The sequence below is a fragment of the Centroberyx gerrardi genome, chromosome 12 (genome assembly GCF_048128805.1).
Source record: "Centroberyx gerrardi isolate f3 chromosome 12, fCenGer3.hap1.cur.20231027, whole genome shotgun sequence".
In the NCBI taxonomy this organism is placed as follows: Eukaryota; Metazoa; Chordata; class Actinopteri; order Beryciformes; family Berycidae; genus Centroberyx; species Centroberyx gerrardi.
This window is the reverse complement of record NC_136008.1, coordinates 10,566,144-10,586,459: the sequence shown is the minus strand read 5'-3', so window position 1 is coordinate 10,586,459 and position 20,316 is coordinate 10,566,144. Positions and strand designations below refer to the sequence as shown.

The window sequence follows — 20,316 nt, the reverse complement described above, 5'->3', positions numbered from 1 at the left end:
TGTGCATGCGTGTGGCGTGGATGTCTGTGACTCTCTGGAACAAGGCGTCTGTGTTGGTTATAGGGTGAGGCAAGGTGACAACATAGCAACCAGCCGCTGGACTTTGGGGTCATTACTACCTGGCTAGCTGTATAAACAGACACAGACTCACCAGCTTAACACACACGCTGCTGAGTGGACTTGCAGATATACTAATAAACTCAGGTAAGATGGAGAAATAAGGGGAACAGCCTCAATCTAGCAACTAAGCTTTCAGGCAACAAATTATTCCTTGGTGAACATGCTGTGCTAACCTGCTTTGTCTCTTGTGCCGATGTTGTAGAATCTGAGAGCCATGAAGGTCCTTGTTGTGCTCGCCCTAGCCATTTTCACTGGTGAGCATGATAAAAAATATATTATTCTTGAAGTAAAATTTAAAAGGTGCAAAATTTATAGCATGAAAAATATCAACTGATACACAAGGGGACATTTAGAGACTTCTGGCCTGGAGTGGGGTAAATATGCACTGGAATAAATATCCTCATATCTTATAATTGCCAACAGGCTCTCATGCCAGTCTCTTCTATGCTGATGAGCCCAAGTCACAGCTGGATGTGTGGACTGATGCCGTCTGGGACTACGCCAGCGGGGCAGCCCGGGCAGCTGAAGACACCCTTGAGGTGATCAACAAGACTCCGTTTGGGCAGCAAGTCTCGTAAGTAATATGATATGTGGGACCAGTGGTGACATGAAATATGTTCATTATGTATTGGATGTTCAGAATTGATATATGTCAGACATGCAATTCCTCCCAACTCTTGAATGAAAACCCAACCTCAACTTTGTCTTGCTCTCTCTTGTCCAGTGACCATCTGAGAAACGTTTTTTTCTGGACTGACAAATATGTAACCACCCTGCAGAGGAAGCTTCCCCCCATTCCCCCAATGGCCCAGGACCTGATGACCAAGATCAGCAGAAGGGCTCACATGCTGATAGAGAGTCTGACCCAGGAACTGAGAGCTGCTAGCGACAAGCTGGAGCCCTACATTGATGAGTTGAGGTCCCAGGTCCAGCAGCGGGTGGACACTGAGGCCCTGAAGACCACCCTGATGCAGAAGAGCGAGCAGCTGAAGAGCAGCCTGGATCAGAGTGTCATGGAGCTGCTGCAGCCCTACACAGAGGACCTGAGGCAGAAAGTGGACCAGCACCTGAAGGACTTCCAGGACAGTGTAGTCCCCATGGCTGAGAAGGTCCAGGCTGAGCTGGATAACAGAGCCACACAGGCCAAAGAGCTGGTGGCCCCCTACGCTAAGGACCTGCAGGAAAAGCTGGACCCCTATGTCCAGGACCTCCAGGCCCAGCTCACCACGCTCTACCAGTCCTTTACCAATGGCAACTAAGTCAACCTTGCTTTTGCATTAAACAAAAAAGTCCAACAGAATTATCTGAACAAGTCCATGTTGTCAACAGAAAGAATGGACAAGTTCACAAGTTTTTAAAGTTTAAGATGTCTATCGATGTATTTTTATATATGAACATACTCTGAGAGGAACCTGCGTTTGTTTTTTTGTTGAGTGTTGGTCTGTGACCATGTGACTTTCTGTGTTCTCTTCCTATATTATGGAAATAAAACAAAAGCAAAACATAACCTAGAAAGTCTATTGTGTTATTTGCAGTATCAGTGTCAAATCATGAGTAAATGTTGATAAAGTTTGAAGAAGCTATGGTTTTTAACGTGTAAGTGACGACACCATGTCAATGCTGCTCTTTCATGATTTTATTGCATGTTATTTGACCATTGAACTATGGTGAACTATGGTCTGAAACAGTGGCCACTTTGTCCGTCAGGAGCTAACAGTGCATGGGTCAGCCAACCTTTGGCCAGACTGACACATAGGGTTTGTTGAACATTGAAATCATACATTAGATCTTCACTATTAATATGAGTTACTGTGACGTTAACTGGCACAACGTCAAGCTGATAGAGACAATAAAGCACCTATATCTGATCAAAGCTTGACATCAAAGAAACTGAGGAGAGAAGTTCTGCCTGTGTAGCCAAAGAGCTATTTATTGCTAAGAAAAGGCTGGAAATTGCTAAGTGATCGGCGACAGATTAAGAGTGGCAAAATCCACAAATATAACCTTGAATGAACCTTGTCCTTAGAAACAGTAACTAATGGGTAACTAATTCAAGTCAAACGCTTAAGAGTAATATCAATATTATGTTGGTGATCATGTGAAATGGATTAAAAAATACAAAAGAGACGATAACAGCAAGAAGCTGCATCACTGAACAATGCAGCAACCGATGTTGTAGAATCTGAGAGCCATGAAGGTCCTTGTTGTGCTCGCCCTAGCCATTTTCACTGGTGAGCATGATAACAAAATGTTATTCTTGAAGTAAAATTTAAAAGGTGCAAAATTTATAGCGTGAAAAATATCAACTGATACACGAGGGGACATTTAGAGACAAAGTACTTTAGGCCTGGCTCAGGGGTAAATATGCACTGGAATAAATATCCTCATATCTTAAAACTGTCAAAAGGCTCCCATGCCAACCTCTTCTATGCTGATGAGCCCAAGCCACAGCTGGAAGTGTGGACTGATGCCTTCTGGGACGATGTCGCCAAGGCAGCCAAGATAGCTGCAGACACCCTTAACATGATCAGCGAGACTCCGCTTGGGCAGCAAGTGTTGTAAGTCATATGACATGTGGGACCAGTGGTGACATGAAATATGTTCAATATGTATTAGATGAGGATAATTGATATATGTCAGACATGCAATTCCTCCCAACTCTTGAATGAACCCCAACCTCAATTTTTTTTTTTGCTGTCTCTTGTCCAGTGACCATCTGAGCAACATCTGGGCTGGCAACTATGTAATCGCCCTGCAGGAGAAGCTTCCCATTCCCCCGATGGCCCTGGACCTGATGACCAAGATCAGCAGAGCGGCTGAAGTGCTGAGAGACAGCCTGACCCAGGCACTGTTGGCCCCCATCACTGAGGGCCTGAAGGATCTGATCAACTCTGTCGAGGACCTCCAGGCTGGGTTCACCACCCTCCACCAGTCCCTTACCAATGGCAACTAAGTCAACCTTCCTTTTACATTAAACAAAAAAGTCCAGCAGAATTATCTTAACACATACATGTTGTCAACAGAAAGAGTGGACAAGTTCACAGTTTTGAAAGTTTAAGATGTCTATAGATGTATTTTTATATATATGAACATACTCTGAGAGGAACCTGCGTTTGTTTTTTTGTTGTGATTTTCTGTGTTCTCTTCTTATATTATGGAAATAAAACAAAAGTAAAACATAACCTAGAAAGTCTATTGTGTTATTTACAATATTAGTGTCAAATCATGAGTAAATGTTGATAAGGTTTGAAGAAGCTATGGTTTTTAACATGTAAGTGACGACACCATGTCTTGTAAAGAAATGTAATCACTCTCTAACCCAAAGTTGGCCTGCTTCCACTGCATGCCATTACTGAACAATAATCTCTTTACAAGATAGGAACAGATTATTATATTTGTTCTTGAATATCATTACTCACCCCTTGATTCTGTAACGGTACAACTTCTTACTGTTAACTAATGAATGTTTGGTGAACGTATATATATATAGAATATTTTCCTAACTCAGCCGTAAAATTAATTGCATATTTCTTTCAAAACCTTAAAGGAAACAGGAACTCTGACCATGAATTTCTCTTGAAGTACTTTCTAAATGTGTCACACACAGAAAACGCATGTTGATGTCATCTTTTCAACTTGGCATTACTGCAGTGTTGGGGGAAACTCAACGGTCTTTCACAACAATGACTGCCATCTAGTGAACATACACAGTCACTTCATACTGCATGTTAAAGCGCAGAAATGGGCAACGTAGTGTCTACTTTCACCACATGGATTTGGGAACAGCTTTTTGAAAATTATATGTAATTGCGAGAGAACAGAGGAAAGGAATCACCGGCAAACGAGGAGCTTTTATATTAACTGAACACCAAAATCAGTGGTGAATACAGCCAGTCTTGTTTGTTCAGTATCTGGTTGCAAAATCTCAGCCCTCGCCACACCCCCCCTTAAGCATCAACAGTGGGTATGGACGGGCATGTTCAGGTTCAGGTCTCTGCACGTCTGGAAGTTCCTACACACCTCCCTCTTCCACCTCTTTCTTCCTCAGTCGTCCCTCTATACCTCCATCCCCGTTGGCAGATCTCTCCCACGCTGCCTTACCCAGTGGCAAACAACATTCCTGTGTTCTGCCCCCAACTGTCACCGGCTCCACACACCGTTAACCCTCCAAGCACGCACAACACTTTGTTTTTTCTTATCTGGAAGCTTACTTGCAGTCCATGTTTTTCAAGCTGTGATGTGTAGTTTTGGGGAAGAAAAAGTATGATATTTTGTTATTTGATCTGAATACTGTGTGTATTTTTAATATTGAAGGTATAAATAAAGTTGGATCCCCCAAAAGCAAAAACAAAACACTGTTGGTTATTTTTAAGCATAGTAAGTTCAGTATTCTACAGTCAGACAGCAGAAATAAACATGACAGCACACTATGAGCTGTATTCAAACTGGCACTCTTAGAAAGGATGTGCCATTTTTAACACATCTGTGTGTCTTCTTTGGGACTACACACACTTGTGTTACTTTTCAACATAACATATGTTAATGACAATACATTGTAACACAACATGTGTCGTTATTAACATATCTTGTGTTGAAAAGTAACACAAGTGTGTGTAGTCCCAAAGAAGACACATAGATGTGTTAAAATGACACATCCTTCTTAGTGCAGTAAATCCCAGCGGATGATCATGAATGTGTTTGTTTGTATTGTTTCTAAAAATCAATTCCCTATCATTGTATCATTCAGATTGATGTAAGACCTCTAGGGAGGGTGCAGGATTTAGCAAAATATTTGGCTTGTGGAGAACTCATTCAACATGAAAAACCAATTCAACTTTGGGCTGACACAGTTTCTCTGAGCCAGAGATTGCAATTCATGAACCACATCCCTCCACTTAACCTCTTATTGCCACATATAGAGCAGTGGGTTTTGTAAGGCTTTTACTTTTGGTGATACGTTTACATTACCAAGGCAGGTGTAATAGTCCTTACCCAATTTCCCCACAGGGATCATTAAAGTTTCATCTAATCTTTTCAGCTGTCAGGAAAGCCACATGCTAATGGTTAACATCTATTATGTATGATAACTGTTGATGGTATTGCAGAATAAATTAACGGAGAGAGCTATGTATGTGATTGCGTATGTGTACTAGGAAATAGGAGGCTCATTCTCATTGATTAGATCCCGTCCCTTGTTCAGTTGGTGCCGTTGCATTTAAGTGTAAATGCTCTACTGACAGTCTGTTAACTGAACTGCTGGTTCTTTTCCACATAAATTATGAAGTTACAAGAATACTGGTGTAGCCATGTCAGTGAAAGTGAAGAAACTGAAATGTGAGTACTCTTTCAGCTGGCTTTCTCATCCAGAGCCACTTACAACGAGTGGGAAGGTGGGAATTGCTCTTGCTTGAGGACACTTCAACAGGACATATGGCTGTTGATGGACACACACTGGCCGCTGCATGGTTTGACCCTGTGACCCCTCTGTTACGGGACGGTTGTGCTAGCTACTCAGCAGCCATGGCAGCCATACTCAGCCATCTGGCTCCATGTGGCACACATCCCTATCAGCTGATCCCACTGTGACTCAGAAGGAGATGATGGGGAATATTTTCACAAACACTCACAGGAAAAACACTGAATTGTGAACCTGAACATCCAGTTCAGCAGCCTTTAACCCAGAGGCCTTAACTGTAATAACCTCACTGACTCATGTAAATGGTTGGGTGCCAGTCTAGCCTTCTTTGGAGAGCTGAGATCACCCGGACTTAACCAAAGACCAAAATCTTCCATCCAGCTTCGTCTGACTAAGAGAAGATATCATCAAGCTGGGGTTACAATCGTTCACCATCCAATGATGCCCTCTCACACACTGCTGTGTTAGACATGGGACATGACTCCACCTCAACCAGCTGCTGCGGCGCAAAAGAGGAAGATGCTTTGATTTACACAACCGTGTCTGCCTGCCTGTCAGTTATTTTACTGTATTACCTCACGGTTCTTCTTGATACTCTCTCTTTCACTTCCCTCTCCATCTTTGTTTTTTAACTCTTTGTTCTTGTGGTTCAGTGTGCTCAGGCATTTACCATAAGATCAGGACATTTGGGAGTTTTATTCTAGCTCGTGACCTTTGTCGCACGTCACTCCGTCTCCACTGCATTCTGTCAAATACACAAGTAGAAATGCTTGAAAATGGTCTAATAAAATGCAGTATATAGCCAATGCCTGCCATCTCTACTGGAAGTTTATCTCGGTATGTAGTGCAGGTGAAAAATAGTTCATGTCAGCACTAGAACACAAGATTTAAAGAGAGCCAAAACTAAACATCATCCTCAAATCCGGAATAAGACAGGAAGAACATTCCATTATATTGAGATTACCCAATGAATGTAAATGAATGAATGAAAACAGCTATTGCGTGACTATGAATCTGTTAAAGTGTTTGGATTAAGTTACTAATCTTAGTTTACGTGTTGAACTGGACTGGACTTGTTATCTTGCTGAACGTATGTTTCTCTGTGCAACACGCCCCTGCAGTGACACACTACTGCTGTGGAATACCGAGGTCAAAGGTCTTTTGTCTTTTATGTCTTTCTCAGAAAAGTAACACCTCAATATATAGAGTTTACAAGACAATTTATTAACCTGTTGTGTCCAGTTGTTTAGTGGCTGCTTTTGAAAAAAGAACATTTTATTTCACTACAAGATCGCTGAATTATTTGGTAGATACTCAGTCTCACAATCCCTGAACAGATAGTCGACCTTTGTGGGTTATCACACACTAACATTATCATGTTCACACACTAATTACCTGTCCAGGCCAACCAATTCAAACTTTGTTCCTAAAAATGTTTTTTTTTTTTCTAAGTATTGAACAGAGAGTAATTTGTCAGGCTGACAACAAAGAGGCCAGGTCCCAAAGCGCAAAGGTCATTACCCATTGGCAATGATGGAATCGCCGTTGCCCTTGATAAGACTAGCTTTGTTTTTGTCATTACTTGATTCAGGAAAACATACACTGATAGGTCATAGCTGACAGATGATGGCCTAAATGTATAACTGTAATTAGTAAAAATGTATGGTTTATACTTCTATTTGCAACATTGATGATGACTCTATTTCCAGTTCATCTTGCCACTTTAAATTCCAAAACACAACTGGTATAAGCTCTGATCTGTGAGATATACAGTATGTATCGCCTAGTTTCTATATAAGCCACTAGCAATCATTGGGCCATATCTAGCCCTGATGAGGTGAATGACTTTGACCGACTCAGGTCATTGTATTCCAGATTTACTGTCACAATACTAAAACACACAGGTCAGTAAACACACTCACAGACAAGCAATTGAATGTAAATCAAAGATGAGCTATCAGAAAACATCAACTGAGTCCTTTGCTGCTCCAAGATATTTCACAACAAGCAAGACCTAAAACCTTGTGCAATTTAGGCAGAATTTTAAAAAGAAGAAAAAGCTTGATACTTGTTTCAAAATTGGCTGGAGTCTGCACTTTTTTGCAACATCAAATTTTTCTTCCCTTTGCCTACATCATATACAAATTGCTGAAAATTACTTAAAACAGTGTACTGTTGCCTCCAGTATAGCCTTAATGGTTCAATATCAAAATGTTGGCTAATTCATACTCTCCCCAGTTATTTGTATAACATAAAACCAGATGGTAATTCTGTTTTTTTTCCCTCAATCCTTTTTGTAAACTCTATTTTTTTGTTCTCTGTCCTCACGCAGTACTTTATGCCTGACTCATAATCCTTCCTTTGTACAGTGTGGGACTGCTGTACCTCAGTGTCCCCAAGTCCCAACATGCCCCTCAACATCTTGTGCTGATACCTTGTTTGTACTGATCACTGCTGGCTCCTATTCACAGCTCTAGTATATGCAGCTCAATCTGTGAAAAAAACATGTAAACAAAAGCTGTATATCCATATGTTCCAAATGAGAAAAATCTCATTTGAACAGCACAGTTCCTACAACATAGTTTGCTACATTCACTAATTGAAATGTGATAATGGGAGCATGTTCATGCACTGGTGTGTGTGTGTGTGTGTGTGTGTGTGTGTGTGTGTGTGTGTGTGTGTGTGTGTGTTAATGGTCAGCAGCCCTATGGGCATAGGATTTGGATTCAAATGCATATAAAAGGTGATTGGGTAATTTACATAATGGCGCCAAGGCAGGAATGTTAATGACTTCAGCTGAGACGACTGGGATGATAATGAGAAGAAAAAAATGCACTTCTGGTCTGGTCTGGTCTCCTATAATGAATAACATCAAAGCAATATTTCCTATATAGTTCTGCAATAATATAGGCTACATTTCATTGAAGGTTTGTTATCTGAGTAAAAAAAAAAAAAACATATCCACTCAGAATAAACTGTCATGACATTGAACCTGAAACTTTTACCCAGTTATTTACGTAGACGGAGAGATTGCTCAATCGCTGCCTTCAACAATGCAAACGAGTGAGAACTTCGGACGCGGTGTTGGTGGCACATGGCGTGGAGGGAAACAGGAGCCTCTGCAGACAAATCATCATCACCACATGAACGCGGGCGCGCGCGCGCACACACACACTCCCCCGGCGACAAGCTCGCCGCAGCCTGCCGGGACCCTATAAAAGCCCTCGGCGACTGTCCCGGGAGCACGGAAGAAGCTGAACCTCTCAGGTGAGTGAGGACACGGCACAGCATGGGGAGAGATCTTAGATCTTTGTCTTTACTACTAGCTCAGAAAAATTACACTCTCTTTCTATTCATCTGTTTAATCTCATCTAGTTTTTTTTTGTGGTTATATTTCAGTCTAGTCAACTAGTTATGACAATTTATGCACATGTATGTGTTTACTTGTTAAAACTTGTGAAAGATATTGGCTGCACAATAATTTCAAAAAGCATTGATAATTGCTAAAATTGTACATATAAATGTAACAAATTGCATTTAAAAAGCTAGTTTGCTGGATTTTAAAACTAGCAAAGTTGCTTATGAAGTTGAAGAAGAATTCATCCACTCTTGCACTCTTTTTCTATTAGATCTGTTGTATTTTTCTCATTGATTTAATGCTTGAATTGTGTCTTGCTGTTGTGTACTGGGATACAGCAGCATTTTCTCACACTCTGGCTTGTTGCCCATAGGTGTATCTGTCTATAACAACCATGAAGGCTGTAGCTCTGATCCTCGCTCTGGCAGTCGTCACTGGTAAGCACCTTGGCGGTCTAGACATTGCTAACCCAATGTTTTATTTATTGATGTTTTATTAAGTGATTTAACCTAATTGTCCTTTCTATCCACACAGGCTGCAACGCCCGCGTTGTGCGCCAGGCTGATGCCACCCCAAACCACTGGGAGGAGACTGTGGATCGTTTCTGGCAGTATGTGTCTGAGCTGAACAAACAAGCTGATGGAGTGGTGGAGAACCTCAAGGCCTCTCAGCTCAGCAGGGAGCTAGAGTAAGTGACTGTCCTCTGCTGCTGGATCACTGTTATTAAAATAGAAGTGTGCTTCAGCTATGGCTAGTTGCTCACAACTTACTGTTGTCTTACCCCTTGTCTTTGCAAGTTCCTGTGTTTCTTGCAGCCTCATTTTATACACTATGAATCCCACATGTATCTAAGCTCCCACTCTTGCTCTATATTCACCCTTTCACCACTTTCCTCAGTCCCCATGTCTGACCATGTTGCTTTTCTGCTTCCAGCACCCTCATCACTGACACCATGGCAGAGCTGACTGTATACAGAGATGACATCCAGTCCAAGCTCAGCCCCTATGCCCAGGACACCGCCGGCCAGCTGTCCCAGGACCTGCAGCTCCTGGCCAGCAGACTGCAGACCGACATGCTGGACGCCAAGGAGCGCAGCACCCAGTATCTGGGCGAGCTCAAGAGCATGGTGGAGCAGAACACCGATGATGTTAACAACCGCGTCAACGCCTACACCCGCAAGCTGAAGAAGCGCCTGAACAAGGACACCGAGGAGATTCGCAAGTAAGTAGGATGGAGGCTTTTAGACTTTCAATTATTCCTATATTGTTAATATGAAACCTAACCACCTCTTCTTCCTTCTCCCTCTCCACCAGCACCGTGGCTACCTACCTGGGTGAGCTCCAGTCCCGCACCTCCCAGAACCTGGAGACGGTCAAGGAGCAGGTGGAGCCCTACGTCAGCAAAGCCCATGAGACCGCCGCCGAGAAGCTGAGCAGCTTCACGGCTCTGCTGCAGGGTCAGACCGAGGGCCTGGGCCAGCAGCTGGAGACCCAGGCAGAGGGCCTGAAGGGCCAGCTGGAGTCCACCGCCAAGGAACTGCGCACCTCCCTGGAGGGCAAGATCGATGAGCTGAGCGACTTGATCTCCCCCTATGCCGCCCAGATCCGTGAGCAGATTCAGAACATCATGGACAAGGTCAAGGAGACCGCCGCTGCCGCCTAAACACAGACTCAAAGGGGCTTAAAAGGGTTTTAGATGGTTGGCGGCCCACTGTTTGTTAAGTAGAAGGGGAAATGTGTGGACCGCTGATTTCTTTATACCCTGGAAAAGAGGGGAAAAGGGGGAGTTGAGTTACTGATGATATCTTCATTTATGTGGGTGCTCAGCAATCAGCAGATTTTATCGTCTGCTTGGGTCTTGTCTTCTGTTTGATCACTGTTGTCGCTTTTATCTTTCACCTTATCTTCTGACTTATCATCTCCCCTGATCACTGAGCACAAGCCCCACGCTCAATAACAGCCTTTCATACACAAACAGGAGGCCGCTGTTTTTAAATATGCTTTGCTTGTCTACCATGAGTTAACTGCTCTAGCTGTCTACTCCACCATTTTGTGGCTGAGTTTCAGTGTCAAGCTTCCAACATCTTGTTTGGTTCACAAAAGACAGAGGTTAGGGGAAGGGGGATCGTAACTGTACCCGCTTTTGAGCCTCATATAGGCAGCGACCCCAGCACACACCGTCCCTGAATGCACCCAAACACAAGGGTCTTTCATTTCAATAAATGCACTGAATGATGTCATCAGATGGGGGCACATTGTGTGTCCACCAGTTTATCTAGAGGTGATACTGAACCACTAAAGTGCCTTGCTGTATTGTCTGTATTTACACCCACTCTGGATTTCTTTTTGCTGTGATTCAAAGAGAAGTGTAATGCAAAGCGACCTGATGTAATTATCACAATCAGTGAGTAAAGTGTAACGCTGCCTGTTTTTCAGTCTGACCAAAGTGTTTCTGGTGTTTCACATGTCACATACCCACCATGCTGCTCACCACAGTACACTGCCTGTCTCTGTGCATCTAGGCTGCAGTGTGCTGAACAGCGCTGAGTGAATAAAGAACCTAAAAAAGATGCTCTGTTTCTAGTGTTTGCTTCTCTGATCAAACATTTAAGAGTGATCTATTATTTAAGGTGGAGCTCAGTTACAATAACTGTGGGACTCTACAAGGCCTTTGTTGATCCACTGTCGTAACATCTTTCTCTACAGGACTTTAACTATAAATGCAGAAAAACTCACACACAGACACACACTCTCAAGGAACAGAATCAAAATCTTAAAGGCTTTGAACAAAATGTCCTGAGATCATGCTGTTGAGCAACTTCTTTCTTTCTGGACCCTAATAACCTTAAAGCTCCCCTGTTCTTCATCCCTGTAAAACCACCCCACACATGTTCTTTATCATGATTAGCAGTTGTTGCATAAGGCTGAAAGGTTACTTATATAATGGCATTTATCTACAGTTTTCTGTCTCAGAGTACCCCCCACCCCATCCCCCCCACCCCCCACCCCCCCCCCACACACACACACAATTCGCAAACTCTCTCTCACATACACTCACAAACAGGCACAAGCCCACCCCTCTTTCTTTTTTGCATGGTCTCTCTTTTAACTACCATTCCTACAGAAGTAATTCATCCTCTAATAAATAAATTGACAAAACAGTATAAAGGGTCATTCCTTCCCTTCCCTCCCTGTACCTGTACTTTACCCCCAACCTCCTCTCTCTCTCTCTCTTTCTCTCTCTCTCTCTCTCTTCCTCTCTCCCCCTCCTTTTTTTCTGGCCCAGACTTGTTAGGATCTGCTCTCAGATTCCATTCTTTTGATCCCAGCAGGCATTTGGGAACGTTCTGTGCCCCTGTTTGAGTGTTTTCATGTTCTTTTTACGGAGATATTCTATCTCTCCTACCTGCAGCTTGGCCCAATTCAAATTATAAGGCAGTACGTGTGCATCAGTGTATGCACATACACATACACACTTGTATACACTCATAGGTCTGCAAAAAACAAAACAAAACAAAAAACAGACATACATGCATGCACAAATATGCAGACAGCAGACAGCGTGCCCCCCCCCCCCCCCCCCCCACACACACACACACACACGCACACACAGTAGTGTAAGTAGGTACACATGTGTGCGCAAACACATAAACACACAGAATACACACACATAGATTCACACCATCAAAACATTCTGTGTAATTTTTTCTGACAGGTCTAAAGGCCATTAGGAAAAAGATGTGCTGCAAAACAAAAAAAAAATATTACTCCACAGGATTCAGTGACACTAAATTGGAATTGTCTTCTGTATTACCTGAACAGCTTGCTGCAAATTGGCACCCACCACATGGGGAAAAGATGGTTAACATTGTCCTAAGATCATATCACTCTCTGGAGGATAAGAAAAAAAAAGGTTTGAATAGTTGTGTGTATCAAACTCAGCATGGTCGTTCCTTTGAAGTGCAGAGTGGAGGCCAGCAGAGGACACCATTTGTCCCTTGTTCATCCGCTCTCCTCCTCTGACCCTCCACTTGGGTCCTTGCTGCATAAAGAGGCAGCTGTGTTGTCTTTCTTGGAAGTTTGAGTAAACTAGAATTGTTTCATAAAGAAACATAAACTCTGTGAACTTCAAGACCTGTATCAACTTTTTCTGAGATTCATTTTAAATGCAGAGCTGGTAACTGCTCAAGAAGCAGTTGGAGATATGAGATGAAGATATAAACGTGGAGTCATAAAGGTCACACAATTAATGGACTACTATAATCATTTTGATCGAAAGATCCATATGCGTATCCCCACACAAAATAATGATTTTGAATCAAATATGTATATTGACATACAGTCCATTGTACGTCCTGCAATGCCCATTTGCACTGTATGTGAGACCCTGTCTATTCTGTGAAACCCTGTAAGTTGTCAATATGTCTCTGAAAGATGCACTATTCTGTTAGTTGTAAAAACCTTTTAATTCATTAACTAGTTTAATTAATTAATTTAATGTAACAACCCCCCCCCCCCCCCCATCCACCACATGTTCTGTTTTGAAACTACTGCCTCCGGCCTCCTACAGAACAACTCTGTCTTGTAATTTCTAAGAAAACATGTTTACCTTTCGTACTATCTGTGCTAAAGGGCATTGCATGTAAAGTGAAAGAGTGACTAAGAACATGACTAGGTGTTTGTTGCTATGATATCACTGCTTTACGGAAATCAGTGTTTATGCAGCAACTCCCCCTTTAACAGACCAGTGAAACTCCTACAGTAAACCATCCATTGCTTCAGGGATCTGGCCATGGCGAAAACAGGAAAACCACAAGCATCCTGCTAGTCAGCACTTCTGCTCTCTCTTGCCGTAGGGTGTCTCCAGTCTGAGAACTGCCCAGCAACAAAAAGTCCCAGCAAACTAGCAGGTGCTAGCTAGCTGATGACTGCTAGTAACCCCTCCAAAAACACCCCTGCAGAGATTTTACCTCCTGTAACGACCCCTCTCCCTCCTCCGTCCTTTCCCTCGCCTTACAGAGTTGGCACACAATGTCAATCACCACAGGGGCCCTTGGCGAAAGACAAAAACAACCTTTTTCTAAGCTTGTTATTGCAAATTGGGAGCAGGCAAGACATGCACTTTCACGCCCTGTGCCTCCTACCATTATTCAAGAGGAGCTTATATGCACGCAAGCACAGGCTCATACATAAACCTACTGGCCACTCACACAACACCGGTGACCAAAGAAGATGCAGATTTGGTCTCTTTCAAAGGTGATGTGTGGGTGGTAAGTCATGTGAAGGCTCATTTAGCTCAATAGTAAGCTATTCATCATAGCAATGGCACCTCGGGGGTCTGATGGGCCTCAGCACTGAATGGACATTTGGCCTTGGGCTGCAGACTACTTGGTGTGAAAAGAGACGTGATAAGCTGTGATGAAGCCTTCAAACCCTCAGACACAGACATACTGGCTCTAACTCACCTCACAGTTGTAATGAGAGGTTACTGCAGTTCATCCAACTGTACTGAACTGCTTCTCTGCTGCGTGCAAACTTAGAAGACAGACCACATGCTGTTTTGTCTGAGTTACTTCCCTTTTGTGAAACAAGACTTGGCAAATTTCATCATGCGTAAATACGCTGCAGTCATCAGAAACTTTAAGACCAAAAGTCAAAGGACTTTTTTGAGATGATGTTGAAAAGTTGTTTATAAATACCAAAATGAATCTCCTGCATGACACAATAAACACAGGTTAACATAAAATGAAAGGAGACCAAGCCTTTGTGAACTGGAACTTTTTATTAGAGAGGTTCAAGTGGTGGATGTAAATGGAACCATGTCCATACCACAACCACTAAAATGTGGGGTCCCACAGGGGAGCATTTTAGGTCCACTCTTCTTTCTGCTATATATCAACGACATGAAGTCAGCCTGTGATTGCAATCTGTTCCTTTACGCAGATGATTCAGCTCTCCTAGTCTCTCATCATGATAAATTAGAAGTAGAAAAATTACTTAGTTCAGAACTTCACAAAGTCAGCATCTGGTTAGCAGAAAATAAGTTGTCTCTCCATCTCGGCAAAACAGAGTCGATACTCTTTGGGTCAAATGCAGAACTAAAGAAGTCTCCTGGGTTCAAAGTGGTAGTAGGTGAGCCAAGGAATCAATTACTTACTTAGGGTGTATATTAGACAATAAACTATCTGGAGAGAGTATGGCACTAAAAGTTATCTCAAAGGTCAATCAAAAAAATCAAATTTCTTGCTAGAATATCCACTTTAATAGATAGAAATGCTCTTGAAATATTGGCAGGGGCACTTGTGCAATGCCATTTTGATTACGCCTGTACTTGGTATACTAGCATCCCTAAGATCCTTAAAAAGAAGCTACAGACCTCTCAAAAATAACTAGTTAGGTTGATTCTTAAACTCCATGCCCAAACACATCTTCTCCCTGCTCATTTTATTAGCCTCAAGTAGCTCAGAGTGGAGGAGAGAGTATCACATATTAAAATGTGTATTGTTCACAGGATTGTCAATAATGTGGTACCCAAATATCTATGTAATTATTTTTCTCGGGTTAGCAATGTACACAGTTATCCCACTAGAGGGAGCTCCACTGATTTTGTGCCATGCAGATTCAAAAGCTGTATGGGAAAGGACTCGTTTTTATACTCAGCAGCAGTTATGTGGAATGGGTTACCTGCAAGCCTTAAGTCGATTAGCTCTATTGGAAACTTTAAGTCCTCCTTAAAGAGCTGGCTGAGTAGCAGCTGGACCTAAATATAACTATTAAATCGGTTGAGTTGCAGTAGGTCCTAAATAGCCATCTTGTTTGTTTTAGTTATTCATGCATGCTAGGGTAATTGTGACTGGGTTAGGAGAACATGTGGTTTTTAAGCCAATTGATTTTAACTACACACACATACACACATTCATTAATTTATGCTTATTGTGCTCACATACTCATTCAATCACTAACAGTTAAACACACACCTACACCCAAAGGACCACAATGGAAATAAGCTCTTGGGCTTTATTGTGTTTTATCCTTTTGACATATATTGTACAAAGATATGATGCCTCCTGGTGAGGCTGTGCATATATTATTTATGTATATATGTCATATATTTTTTATATTGTCAATAAGAAAATTCAATTCAATTCAATTCAGGTTGATTAGCTTTATATGCAATCTGCTGTACTTATAAGAGATAGGTCAGAGGGGCAGTACATCACCTGTACTTCAATCACATTTATACAAGCATGAACAGATAGCATATATAGGGCCTGTCGAACCGAACTGACCTCTGAACATCACTGAACACAGATCTGGATGTCAGATAGTTAGAAACTTCAAATGGGGCAATGAAACTTCAAGTAGAGCAGTGAATGCAAAAATGCACCTAGGGGAAATCTGATCTATCATATAGGACAATAAAAGACAGTAGAAGGACAGAACAAAATATAGATAGTTCATTATCTGCTGTCTCTGACATAACAAAGACTGTATCTGAAATATAGGACTCTGCCAAACTGTTTTTTCCTCTATAAAGAAATCATGCTATCATATTGTGTCAATTGTCAAGGAAACAGCATCCAATCAACACAGCTGTCCAAAAGCAGTGGGGCTCAAATTGGAGTCGAGGTGCGTCCCAACAGCCGCAGAAAAACAAACAATAGTTATTAAGAAAATTATTTTATCTGCTTGCTAGTAAAATGGAAAATTACATTGAGCAAATTTGTATTCTGATAATGTTTTGCTCTCCCCACTGTTAATACCATAAAATAAGATAAGATGAAACTTTAATGATCCCCATGTGGAAATTGGGTCATTGCAGCAGCAAATAGCAACATGACACAGCAAAGACATATAGCATAAGAACAGAAAAACAGAATATAAACAAGAATATAGCAAATGGGGATTATATAATATACACAGCAGGCAATTCCAACACTAGAACATGTTGGTTATAAATGAAAAGTATGGGTAAAAAGTATATGTCACACAGCATTATTAGCGTGTGCAAGATACCAACAGCAGAACTCACTGAGACAAAACAGAAGGATATGGGACTGGGGAAAAAAATAGATGTCGATTTACAAAACAGTGTGTTGTATTCACACTATTGATTAATTTTATTTGACAGATTTTGAGAAGAGAGAATTCCTGCACACTGTCCTTTTACTTGCAATAAACTTTATTACTGATACAACATTTCAGTCCTTAGACCTTCATCAGGTAAAAATTTGACAGATTTTAAAATGTAAATGGTTTGAAAGCCCTTAGGCCTCAGTTATTTGTCTCAAAATGGTGAAATCTCTCCAGCCAAATATAAATAAAAAGCCTGATAACCCATTGCCAAAAAAAAGTACAGCTGCTTGACACTAAGTCAATCCTTGACCAACACTTCAGGTCCAAAGGAGCTTACAGATAGCTCATGTCTACTGAAGAATGATGACTAGTGATTGGCAGGAGTGCTATCACTGCTGAACTCTGAGCTCACTGTTTCTTCCACATCACTTCTCACCTTATCAAATGATACCACTGTCGCTGAGGGGAAAGCTCTATTCCCTAGGGAAGCAGACCCATCATTATCAAACGCCAGGGCTGGAATCGACTAAATATCATTCTGTTCCAAGGACAAACTATTTCTAACAAACAAAATAAAAAAAACATAGCGAATCCAGGATCAGGTCAATCACACAGTGAGCAAACAGCAGTCAGGAAAACAAGGACACGTGACGCTGTGGAGTATCACACCATTTACACTGAATATACAAAATATAAGGGACATCTCTCTGATGTTGAGTTGCAGCCCCTTTTGCAAAATCCACATATCAATTGTCTCAAAGTTTAAAAATCATTCTCTAACTCTTCTGCTTCTCAATGTCTATCTCCTCCTTTGTAATTGGTATCGATTTAATAAAGGAAATCAATAAGGGATAATGGCTTTTACCTGGATTCACCTCATCAGTGTACTTCACGGAAAGAGCCCCTAAAATTATGAACATTCAGTGTAATAATAATAATAATAATAATAATAATAATACTTTTTTTTGTATAGTGCTTTTAAGATCATCAAAGACACTTTACATGCAATAGTATGACCATAAATAAAAACAGTGTACAAATACATAGCAAGTAAAAAAAAAACTATAGGAAAACAAACAAAAAGAAGGGATAGGTCAATAAAGCAAGGCACAAAAAATTTTTTATACAGGTATGATCTTATCATGTTCAACACAATGTTGGTTTACAATGCAATAGAAAGTTTGACTTGTATGGGGATTTTGTTCAGTTATACAGTTAGTACAGCAGTTATCGTTTAATCACATCATCATCATCATCATCATCATACCGTTTCATCACATGGTCACAGGTCTGGCAGCGTCAACAACAGGGGAAGAGAAACCTCAAAGTCACCACAGGTCAGTGCTGGCTAAGGTCTGGTCTGCTACGTCACCGTCCTGGAGTCGTGCGGGCCTATAAAGAGGAACACCCAAAGGCGCTCACACACACTCGGTTTTTTTTTCTCCTCAGAGACGGGAAACAGGTACGTTTTACATTTGATTTCAATTGCTCCTACAGCTGATACAAAAAACCGTAGCTGCATTTTAATTAGCCTACTTTCTGAACTGTAACTGGCCACTGATGCCGAAACTTATAGCTTCAAAACAAACAAAGAGCATCAAATTAATGTAAAGACTTGAATTCATCAAAAAAGTTTTGTTCTAACCTGATGAGGCACGTTTCTTAAAATTGATATTGTGGCGACACCTAGATGTTCAAGTGGTAAACAAGCCTACGGTAAAGGTAATACCAATGAGAAAATGCAGCCACAAAGACAATTCAAATAGTGGTGCGTTATTAGCAGCCTACTTTTAAATTATTCCCTACCGAATTCAAGACTATGTCCAGCAGATCTTGCCCAATATCTGTGAGCAGAGGATTGACCGTGCTGGCCGCAAAGGGAGCTGTCCATGCGCGCTGGTGCTGACGCACGGGGGCGCTATTTGTAAAGACAATAGAAAAGTTGATTTGTTGTTCTTGTTTTGTCTATACTGCCTCTTGGTCCTTTTAGCATGATAGCTTCTTTGTAACAATGACAATAAATAAATAGCAACCTGTCTGTCTCTCTGTCCTTCCAGAGCACAGTCAAGATGAAACTGTACCTTGCAGTTGTCGTGCTGGTGCTGGCTTTGGCCGCACACACCGGTAGGTTTTACTGATTCTGTCTTTGCAGTGTACCTTCTCATCTGCCTCTCTGTCTTCTTTCCTGTCTAACCCTCTTCTCTACCCGTCCATTCTCCCTGCAGAGGCTCAGGAGCCCGAGACTGTCGAGGAGAAGTTGGCCAATTTTGGTAACCAGATGACTGAGATGGGCAAGAACCTGGCTGAGAAGACCAAGACCGCCTTTGAAGATTTGCACAACAGCGAGTTTGCCACCAACACCAGGTGAGCAGAGACACATGGAAAATAAATGAATTCACACACACACACACACACACACACACACACACACACACACACATACATCCTTGATAACACCAGATGTTTGTGCCCTCCTCTTCAGGGACTGGTTCCAGCGGCAGTTTGACATTGTGAAAGCTAAGATTGAGGACCTGTCCCAAAAGAAGTGAGACTGCTGTGCACCCCACCACCCCCACCCTTACCATCACCTGCATGACAACCACCGCCACCTTGCTTTGACCCCGGACCCCCAGCCCCGACAGTCTGACCCCCACATTGTGGCACTGATATGCCTTGCTCTGCTGACCATCAGCAGAGCAAGGCAATCAATTTTTTTTCAATTTTAAGTGTAATTTTGGAAGAAATAATGTGAAAGCAAAAAAAGTGCAATAAAGATATACAAACAATAAAGATACATTTTTTTTAATATAAAATCTGTGTTTGGGTCTGTATTTCTCCTTGTTAAGAGGGTAAGAAATCCCTAGTATACTGAATAAATTAGTGGAAGTGCCTGCTAAATATCTTACATGTAAATGAACAAACATTTAGTTTCAGGCTATGACAGTATTGTCTTGTATATGTAGCAACTTATTTTCATACATAATGGCATAAACATTTAAATATATATAAGCAAAAATGTCAAATTAAATGATTTAGTAATGTTGGGAATATGAAAGAATATGAAAGTGTTATTTTAGCTCAGACAAAAATAGTCCCCAGTCTTACAGTTCATTAATTCAAAGCTCCCCCTCATGTTGGGAGTAAACTTGGTGTCATATTTACTAGTTCCATCTAAATTAACATTAATTATGGCATTAAGGTATAGATAATCAGAACAGAGGCAAATTGTCACATTTACAAGAACCGCATCCATGCCAACTTTTTAGAACACTTTATATGCCTGAGTCCACATGAAAGTCAAACCTGAAAAAAAGACAAAACAAAAGAAGAAAAAAGACAGGAAAAAG

At 41.5% G+C, this 20,316-nt stretch overlaps 3 protein-coding genes across 3 annotated transcripts; all 3 read left to right on the top strand.

Annotated features, from left to right (window-relative positions):
• The first annotated feature begins 69 nt into the window (after positions 1 to 69).
• On the top strand, positions 70 to 1,451 carry LOC139918963 (uncharacterized). Its single transcript, XM_071908509.2, has 4 exons — positions 70 to 204; positions 323 to 374; positions 544 to 694; positions 845 to 1,451. The coding sequence occupies exons 2-4, from the start codon at positions 335 to 337 to the stop codon at positions 1,377 to 1,379; spliced, it is 726 nt and encodes a 241-aa protein (XP_071764610.2). The 5' UTR covers positions 70 to 204; positions 323 to 334; the 3' UTR covers positions 1,380 to 1,451.
• A 7,279-nt stretch (positions 1,452 to 8,730) lies between these two features.
• apoeb (apolipoprotein Eb) lies at positions 8,731 to 11,463 on the top strand. The gene is made up of 5 exons (XM_071908504.2): positions 8,731 to 8,803; positions 9,268 to 9,331; positions 9,429 to 9,582; positions 9,828 to 10,115; positions 10,208 to 11,463. Exons 2-5 carry the CDS (start codon positions 9,289 to 9,291, stop codon positions 10,554 to 10,556), a joined length of 834 nt encoding a protein of 277 aa, XP_071764605.1. The 5' UTR covers positions 8,731 to 8,803; positions 9,268 to 9,288; the 3' UTR covers positions 10,557 to 11,463.
• Positions 11,464 to 18,377: 6,914 nt separating this feature from the next.
• Positions 18,378 to 19,782, top strand: apoc1 (apolipoprotein C-I). The gene is made up of 4 exons (XM_071908510.2): positions 18,378 to 18,431; positions 19,027 to 19,093; positions 19,195 to 19,333; positions 19,452 to 19,782. Exons 2-4 carry the CDS (start codon positions 19,039 to 19,041, stop codon positions 19,516 to 19,518), a joined length of 261 nt encoding a protein of 86 aa, XP_071764611.2. The 5' UTR covers positions 18,378 to 18,431; positions 19,027 to 19,038; the 3' UTR covers positions 19,519 to 19,782.
• The last annotated feature ends 534 nt before the right edge of the window (positions 19,783 to 20,316 follow it).